General features: G+C 36.3%; 1 protein-coding gene across 1 annotated transcript in view; it reads right to left on the bottom strand.

The window, feature by feature from the left end:
• Positions 1 to 3,455: 3,455 nt before the first annotated feature.
• The window catches only part of NVL (nuclear VCP like), a 40,666-nt gene continuing 34,199 nt past the window's right edge, over positions 3,456 to 9,922 (bottom strand). Inside the window, exons 21-23 of the mRNA XM_051614192.1 lie at positions 9,491 to 9,573; positions 4,948 to 5,018; positions 3,456 to 3,699 (exon numbers count right to left, since the gene is read on the bottom strand). Of these exons, the coding sequence (XP_051470152.1) occupies positions 3,655 to 3,699; positions 4,948 to 5,018; positions 9,491 to 9,573 (199 nt within the window). The 3' untranslated portion in view covers positions 3,456 to 3,654. The remainder of the gene's footprint in view (positions 3,700 to 4,947; positions 5,019 to 9,490; positions 9,574 to 9,922) is intronic.

Raw genomic sequence — 9,922 nt, 5'->3', positions numbered from 1 at the left:
TTGAGAAATAGATTATTCTATGTTAGTGGATGCTGTTACGTAATAAGCTCCATGGTTCACCTCTGCCTCCTTGGCATTTATTCTTGTATCACATGAAAAGGCATTACAGCAGAATGCAATGCTGTTCATTCCTTGTGTAATGATGAGTTTCAACAACCAGTACTGTCAATGCTATAGTTTGCAAGATGTCATACTAATTCTGTTGGACAAAGAGAAGAAAAGTCCCTTTCAGGTAGCAATCTTGCATAAGTGGTCTAAGACACAGGTTTTAGAAAGTACACTTGTGTTATTTGGAAAAGTCTCAAAAGGCTTAAGGCAAAGCAAGTTCTGTTCTAGCTAGCATACTGCAAAGCACAGGACCCACTTCTGGGTCTGCCAGCATTGTTTTTCTATGACCTTGCAGAAGCAATCTGACATAGGTGTGTCTAAATCATCACGTACTTGCACTTTTAGTATAGCAACCTGCAGATCTATGTACACATCTCTCTCAAATCCTGTATTTCACAATCAAGCCTGCAGTCATGTACAAGACTTTAGAAAACTTTTTCAACATTTTTGTCCTGCTGCTGAGTCAAGAATGAAGACAAAATTTGTTTATATATTTGTTTTTATTTATCCCTGCTGACATTTCTCTGCACTGCTTTTGTGCCCTGTCAGTGCTTGAGTTAGCAGCTAATATGCTCTGGGACAGAATAATTGTGAATTAGATCTGTGGCTGGCCTGGGGGAAAGGGAGAGAATAGAATGATGAATGATGACTCAATCTTGCCCAACAGAACCAAGATGAATAGAGGCAAAACCTCTTCAAGGCACATCTGCTAGGAGGGCAGTAGTCGCACATGCAGAACAAAATGGTGGTCTCTGTATTGCATGAAGAAGAGGCTCATTCCTGAAAGTGATTACTATTTTCTATGTAGATGTACAAGGGATCTTGTATTTTATCTCTTACCAGTTTGGTTTTTTTCAGTGATAAGTACTATAGCTTAAGCAGAATTTCCCATAAGAAAAAGTGGAAGTGTGGGTACAGCACTTCCTTGTGTGAACTGCCAAATACAGTTTAGTTTCCTTCCCTTGTCTGCTCCTTGATGCACATGTAGCCCAGAAATGGTAAGCAAACAGGATATGGACATTGGACTGATACATCTTTTTCTGCCTTTCAACTTAACTTCATGTTTTCTTGTAAATTCAAGCCCTACTGCACCCCACTTTCTCTCCACTAACGTGTTAAGGAGAATGATCACTGCAGACCTTGTACATTAAACATGTTCTATATTAAGACTCTTGACAAGACTATACTACTAGTTAGTAGTAGTTACTACTACTTGAATAGCATTTCTTCCTTAGTCTTGCCTTGCAAGTCCTATCTTGCTTCCTTACTCCATATATGCACAGGAATAGTACCATTGTAAGAGGAAAGGATGAGAGAATTCTTAGGAGAATATGCTAGGGCTTGAGGACTTTACTCCTTCATAAGCTTGTTAACTGCAGCTACCCTTAAGTATGGTAGGAGGATTTTCCTCTATCCATAAAGGATAAATAATTCAAGTGGTTATTTTTGACTGTGGAGTGGCCTGCCTGTCACATCTTTGGTCCAAGCTAAATTTTATCACTGCAGTTTTATCACAGTTAAACTTTTTTAATTCCTGAGGCAAGTATTTTATACATTGTTTATTTTTTCTGAAATCAATGCATGCTACAGGCAGGTAGAAACATTGATAGCCTTTATCTTAAGGTAAATTGGCTGACAGTTTCAAAATGGGCACTTGAGGTACAGTATAATACTCTCATGGAGCTCCTTTCTTCATTGGTCAGCTCTTAAACACAAGGGAACTGTGTTACAGTACTAAGAGTTCAAAGCTTGCTTTCATGTGGTTGTAGCTTCCCATAAAGCTTTTATTTAAGAAAGGCAGTAAAAAACCTTCAAGTTGTAGATTTAGAGCGAAAAAGGGAGTTTGTGACATACCCGGCTCTTACATTATACTGCATGTGACACTAGTGATAGTACATTAGTTACTTAATTGATACATACTAACTGCATTACCTCACAGTGAACATCCATGAGTGAAACTACTTGGAGATAAAATTATGATCCTTCATCTCAAGATTTCTAGGAATCACAGTAATTCCTAAACCTCCAAAGACTAGTTTACACAATTACATGCAGACACAATCTGCTTTTTTTGCAGGGGCTTTATTTGTTAGTCATAATGGGCCACAACTTTAGTCACCGAGTCTCAGCCTTCCCTGGAAGAGGGAAGTCTGTGGTGATTATTTGCGATAGCCTTCCACATTTACTTTTGGGGGAAAAATGTGCGAGAATTTTTTTGTCAGATGGCAATTTAGAGAAGAATCTAAGATGTTAGGCACTGTTCCCTATTAAGGCAAGGTCAGTCTTTAAGTTTGATCAGGTTGCTCAGGGTCACAGCCTGCCTTCTAAGCCTTTAAGCAGGGTATGGGCCTACAGAAGAACTGTTGCTTACAAAAACTATTTTACTGTTTCCTACGGGAATTTCATTACTTCAAAATTATTTACAGTTCTGTGTAAGCAAACTTAATGGAAAGTCTTAGCAGAAATCATCCATTTCCTTGACAGTTGCAGTGCCTTTAGGAAGAATAAGACTAATCAAAGATAGGAATGGAGATTAATGATTAAAAACCTTTGTAGAATGATAGTGGCAAAAAAAAATATCTCTGAAGGCTTGTTGGTTTCAGAAATTAGTTGCACAGTATCTGTCACATTTCAGTGTTTTATTTTAACTCAATACTTCCTAGCTTGCTGAGGCTGAAAGTTATGACCCACTTTCCAAGATGGAATGTATTGTATTTAAAAAAAAAAAAAAACAACAAAAAACAAACTTGAGGCTCTTAGCCTGTTTCTTATAACAGTAATATTTTCCTGCATCCAAAGGATATAAAAAAAACTTAAGCTAAGAAATGCAAATCCATAATAGAATTTTTTATTGTAGATTTGTCTTTAAAAAAAAAACTAAGAACCAACTTGTAAATTCTTTTACCATTTCAAATGTTTCCTAGGTGGCTGTTAAATCACAGTATTTTCACATTTCCATACTTTACTCTCTTCTCAGTAACTTTAAGGCAGCTCACCAACTGTGGATGGTTTCTTTTGATAAGGTGAAGGGAAGCTTTTAGAAGCTCTGAGAACCTCTGCTGGCACAATCACTATGTGTCACTGTATTGGGAAAGGCATAATGAATGGTATGATAACATGCAGTGCACTACTTTCCCAGCTCTGTTCTCCCAGTGATTCTTCCTGACTTCTCTTGAAAACACTTATTTTCCTTTATGGTTGAAAGCAGATATTTGAGCCATGTAAGCACTGAAGAGTTAGCTCTCTGGCTCTCAGGGTTTTCTGATTAAGCACACCAAATACTGTATCAGAATGGTATTAGCTCTTGAGCACTAAAAGCATTCATTTCAAAAAATAAGCAGGAAGCATATATTGTATTTTTTTATTCTGGAAACAGTTAAGGATGGTTTTAGAGTAGCAGGTTATGATGACCTTTCTTCAAGTACAGTTTAAAAAGTTGAGATTTAGTACAGCTTTTTTCCAACATGTCTCTTGAAAGCAGGCAGAGGTATTACAAAGTTGTTCACTAATGTACAGTAGGTCTTCTTTGGGAATTGTCCAAATCTATCACCTGGACAGTGACTGACGCAGTTCTTCGTACATTATTTGATCCTAGCAGTTCCAAGAGGAAAAAAATACTTCAGACAACAGTAAAGCAATCATGCAATGCTTAAAGTGATTTTATATGTATTAGTTATCAAGAAAGTGAAACAAGCCAGCTATTTGAGCCTCTAGCTTTTATTTGTAAATGTTTTAAAATATAAACAAGTTCCAATATTTATAGGAAGGTGTATAGAGAATTTTTCAGATTTGTCTGGCAGATAGAAAGTAGCCTCTGGAAATGGGAGGTATTTTATGCTCTTGAAGATATTTCAAAATACCTAACTGAAAATTTTTCAGATGGATATAAGTGAAATATAGGGATATTTAAGCTGCCTTTGAGAAGCAAAATTATATTTCTGGTTAAATCTTTAGAACCAGAAGGAGAATGTCCTAATAGTTACCAGTGATTGCTGGTAGCTATTAGGAGGAGATGATGTAAGCTTTTAAGGCTGTTACTTTTGAACCGTTTGCTTAGTGATTGGCAAAAGGGAAGAAACTAACAACCAACACCATTTTTAAAGGGTCTTGGAGCCAAAGACCACTTAAATTTTGGAAAAGGTTACTGATCCTCAATGTACAATAACTAAAGGAAATAACTTCTCTCTGCTAGGGTTCAGAGTTAATATATTAATGTATTTTGGCTACAGTACACTCTTGGCAACACAAGCTCTGCAGCAGTAACAATTCCTATATAAACTATTCAATTATATAATATGCTTGAACAGCTTTTCTTTCAGTCACTAAAAAAACAGCTCATAAGGAAACCTTTAAAATAAAATTATTTGACAAATGCAAATAAGAAGACTGATAAGAAATAACTAAGATGACAGTGTGTTTTATATTCTATCTCAAAATGAATTATGTCTTTTTCACATTAGCAGAAATGATTGAGCATCCATCTAGGGGTGGGGAGGTGTGGTGTACTCTTAAAAGCCTTGACTTTTAACAGAAAATTTCACAGACATAAGAAGCTGTGGCCAGGTCAGTAACTCATCTGGGAAAGTCAGTGAAGTCCAAGATGTCACACTAAAAGATGCATCTATATGCATCTATATGCACCATCTGTAACTGAAAAGGTGGATTTGAATTTCTGAATGTAAAAAAAAAATTAGTTTTTTTTAATGCAGAAACAGGTGGTATCAGTCTGAAATACATGTAGGTATACTGCACCCTTAACTACTCCCACCAGTCTCCAGCATAAAAAGAGTATGCTTTCAAGGGAAGTAATGACTTTTACATACTTGAAGCTTATCTTACCTTCTTGGATACTGAAGATTTCACTTTTCTAAAAGCTTCTTCAAAGTGCTTATGTGAAATCTTGATCTCTCCTTAAAGAATAAAGCATAATAAATTATAAAAGTTGCAGGCAAGTGACAATCAAGAGAGTGTTGCATATATTTCAAGCCAGCATTCGTGAAATCTAACCATGTGCTAGTCAGTTGGATGAGATGAGTTCAGAAGTGTATTAAACACCTGAACTACTACTGTAGCCTGCTGTCTATGATCTTTTGCAAGATCTTAATCTTTCTATCCCTTGCACCTTAAGCCAAAGAATACTTATGTTTTCCAGAAACTTGATACCTAATGTTTCCATTTGCCGATGGAGAATTTCATTCTCAAAGATGCCTAGTTAACTGCAGCTTATGTGAAGTCCAGTTAGAATTCAAGCCCCCTAATCCTTGAGGAAGTGAATGCCTCAAGTCCTGCTGCTTCCAGTTCTGGCCTTTATTTTCTAAATGTATTTAATATTAAGCTTCCCTACCTGTTTAATAAGTACCTAGAAAACTTTTTATCATTCTAATTCTACTACAGGATGCTCAATTCCTAAGTAATTGACTTCATACCATTGCCTTGTGTGGCATTACCCAGAAAAGCTTTCACTTTGCAACTCGATGTGGTTTAAGTTTATGTAAATTGCCTTTCTGACCTTAGTGCAGCCAATAGTTATTTCTAATCATAACCTTTTTGAACAGGATTTTTTAGTATGCTTAAACATAAGCATATCTCAAATACAACATGGATTCCTCTGCTCTCACAAGCAAGTGCCTTGTTTAATCTACACTTAATCCCACGATACCACTACTATACAGATTCATTGCAACGCTAACATAGGTATCATGTAAGACATACTTTTTGTACCCCTATCGTAAGAGTCAATTTGGTGCATTTTAATAGATTTTAAGACACTTTTTGCTCCCATAGATATATGTACTGCCACTGCCTTTGCATACATCTTTGTAATGTGTGATGGGGTGTGCTGACATGAAAAACTGATTTCCTCATTAATATATTTGATGTCACAGCTTAATAAAAATTTTCTGCTTATACAGCAAAAGACTACATAGCAGATGGAAGGCACTAAAGATGAGAACTTGTTTAAGGTATAAAACAGAAGAGCAAGTAGTCTAAAAATTATTACTTGCTTTAAAAAATGAAGGTTAAACTGAACTTAAAACCCTGCTGTTCTTTTTCACCTCAGGTCTCTGCAGCTTATTCAAGATTCCTATTACCATACTAAGTTATACCAGTATAAATAAAGATGTAAATTTAAAATATCAGCATTTAAACTTATTTCCCTAAGGAACCACCTTGGGTCTTTCCAAAAAGCCAAATTACTTTGAGTCATCACAACTCCATGAAATAATATGAAGCTATGAGAATTTCATATTGCTTTCAGTTTTGTTTTTAAGCTTGTAAATTTTTAATTGAATTATGAAACAATATACAGTCTCAACTATAGGGAAGGAGCAAGGACAGAAAAAGGAGAAAGCAGCATTAATCAGCTAGGAATGTCAGTACCATTAAGGATGTGGTTACCAGAAAAAGCCAAGGTGACTTTTTATACTACCTTATATACTAATATAACATTAGCTATGGCCAGGTATAAGCATACCTTTACTGACTGCTATGTAAAGTAGTTTGCCTCTCATTTAAGTAAGTTAGTCCACTTCATGCTTACTGCATTATAAAAGCAGTCTCAAGGTTTGTTACTCTGGAGAATTTTCCTGTTAGTAATCTATACCTTGGCTACATGCATTAAAAGTTTGCCTTGATTTCTGATGACAATCTCATTTAGTCCAAGTAAGTAGGTATGAATTTATCTAAAATAATTTATATTGATAATGAAAAATTAAGTATATCAACAGGTACCATATTTAAAATAAAAGTACTTAAAACACCAAGGATAGCTGGTTCCCTCTCCTCTTAATTTGAAAGTATTAAGCAAGCACTAGATTTTGTTTTTCAAATTCAACCACAAAGATACAAAAGTAATTAATCTTACTTGTTAAACCACACTCACTCTTAACTGCTGTAACAAGAAGTCTCATAGACTCTTTGCTTAAGAAGATCAGCTTTACAGATTATGCAGGTGATGTGGGGTCATGGCTATCTTTGAAAAAAACAACCAACCAAAAGGGAGACTTAGGAATAAAGGTCACAGCTTAGAAGGTCAATGAATTACCTGCATTTGTCTTTGCAGCTGAAAGCATGAAGAGATTCTTACACCCTACACATTCTTTGTAACTAGATCTATTTGAAATAAATATACAGAAAGTATTAACCTCCTAACTGACCTAGTTTAGTTTAACAGTAAGACACTAGGAAGAGATGGTGTTCACCCAAAGGTTCTGAAGGAACTTTTCTATTACAAGTTTCAGTTTTTTCACTGCTAGCTGAATCTTGTAACCTGTTATGACAACCACCAGGGGTGTTAACTGGTAAACTCCAAAGAATTGTAGAAGAGACCCTTTGGAGGACTGAAAGCTGATTAAAGGCTTGATGGTCACTTTTTAGGATAGGAAATGGGCAGCAGTAGGATTCTACTCTGGTAGTGGTGCTGAAATAAGTTTTATACCACATCTTCATCAGTGGCTTGGAAAAGGGTGCCAGAAGTGGCACCCTTCAAAGTTGCAAATCAAATTGAACTCCACTGGGCAGTCAAATGCTGGGCCAATGATGAACTCCAGAAGGACCTCATACAACTGAAACTCTGCCCAATATTTTTTAGGATTCCCCCTTGCCTCTTCCCCCAGACAAACTGTAATATCTTGTAACTCCTGGACCACAGTGACTAACGTGACCAGCTTCTCCTAAGACTGTTCAAGTTTGAAGCCAAATTTATGGATTCTTACAAGAAATACAAAAAACCCCACCACATTTCCATTTCACTACAGAAAAGGTCCTTTAAAGCAAACCACTGTTGAGGGTTAAAATAACCACACCTCTACATTTATTCTAGAGTAAAAATACCAGGTATAACACAAGGTGCATCAGAGCTTCCACATAACAGAAAGGAGCAGCCCTCATCTCAGCCAGTTGATTTCAAAACACTGAGTGGTGACAGGACACAGCACCCATCTACAGTCACATACAGAGTGTGGGAGCAAGCCAGTTTTGTGTGTCCTGTGGTAACATCAAAGGAGGAAATTCTCCAGTCTGCACACATGCTACTCTTTTGAAGATACAAATGGAGGTGGTCTCAAATCAGAAACTACACTTTCCTACCTGCCAGGACTGACATCTTGGAAATCCAAACCCAAGGACATCCCAAACAAGTAGCTGCTATAAACATGCACGTCAAGCTATCCCTGTTAGGGATTTGCTAGCTGCCAACACATCCATACAGGAAGTACTGGGGCTGCAATACTAAATGTGAAGGCTGAATTCAAATGATGAACATACAGAATGAACCCTGCTATATTATGGATAATTATAAAAACAAACAGGATAAATTCAGAAATTGCTATCTCAAATCGAGATTTTTCCATCTACGCCAGGCAAAATGGGTAACAAACCAATTAATACAACAGTGAAGATTCTTGTACTTTGTTTCTTCACTCCCCTATCCCCCAATTGAATATGCTGGTTCCCTTAAAACAAGAAATAGAAATAATCTGCCCTGTTAACCTACTGTTGTTAAAAAAACAGATGTGACTGATGTACTAGATCAAAAAGAATGATTCAAAGCCATTAAAATTCCACTATGATTCTTAGAAATCACAGGCATACTAAAACTCTAATATATTTTCCAAGGACATAGTCCATTCCTTCTTAGCTTTGCATTTTGACTTAAGGGTAAAATAACAAACAAAATATCTGGAAAAAATCTAGACACACACACATTTTATGTAAAATAGTGTCAATTTCCAATTAAATATTCATATCTGCACCAAAAAAAATAGTTAAAGAAAAGGAAAATAACTCTTAAAACAAAAGTGCAGAGAGATATTGGAAGGAGAGATGTACTTGAAATTATTGATAACTCCCTGTTAAGAGTCCTAGCAAGAGCCACTGATAAGCCAAACACCTAAGATAAAAATGGCACGCACAGTTTCCAGGGGGAATTACTACAACATTTGTGTATTCGCTTACAAAATTGTGCACCAAAGGTATGTGATCAGTATGTGCACACTTACAACTGTACTAAAATCTGCAAATAAGTCAGTATAATATTTGATAGTGATGTGGAAATTTGGCAAAGAAGAAGTATTCAGTCTAGTATATAAACTGTCAGTTTACACTACCATTTAACAAACTTTTCTTAAAGGCTGCAAGGTTCAGTTCTTCTGGAAAAAAAGTTTATGCTGAATCGCCAGCACAACTATTTTTCCCTGTACTCCTCCCTATGCCTACTTCAGAGATGCTTATGTGTTCTTGAAACAAATCTGACTTAATTTTTGTTTGGCTCAGAAGTCATCAATCATGCTTGCCTTTCTGCTTGTCTTTAACTACCTTAAAATACTTTTTATTGCATTTTTCTTCTCTCTGCTTAGTTAAGATTTTTGTAAAGATTCCTTACCTTTCTTGCCTTTCTGCAGGGCCATTTCCTGTCTCAAGGCACAAAGTGAAGCTTCACGCACTAGAGCAGAAAGGTCTGCCCCTCTACAGACACAAACAGAATAAAGAACTTTAGGATGAATTTCTCTTCTGCTGATGGCATATAGAAAGACAAGACACTCCAAATGATGGTAAAAGCCTGGTTCATCTAAGAGGATTTGGAAAGAGGTCCAAGGACTACGCAGTCCTGCAGCCTTTATTATGGAGTGACATCCCCTAGATTTTAGGGACAGATTAAGATCAAATAAATGAGAAGCAGGGGAAGAAGAAAAAAAACCCACCCATAATCCTTAAAAACACAAAAGGATTTTCATATTATGCCCCTCGGTAGGAACATGATAAATCTCTTTTTTTTTTATCAGTCTTATGAAAGATTCAAATGGAATCAACCGTT

The sequence above is a fragment of the Apus apus genome, chromosome 3 (assembly GCF_020740795.1).
Source record: "Apus apus isolate bApuApu2 chromosome 3, bApuApu2.pri.cur, whole genome shotgun sequence".
Lineage (NCBI taxonomy): Eukaryota > Metazoa > Chordata > Aves > Apodiformes > Apodidae > Apus > Apus apus.
The sequence above is the reverse complement of the archived record's forward strand: the minus strand, read 5'-3'. Positions and strand labels throughout refer to the sequence as shown.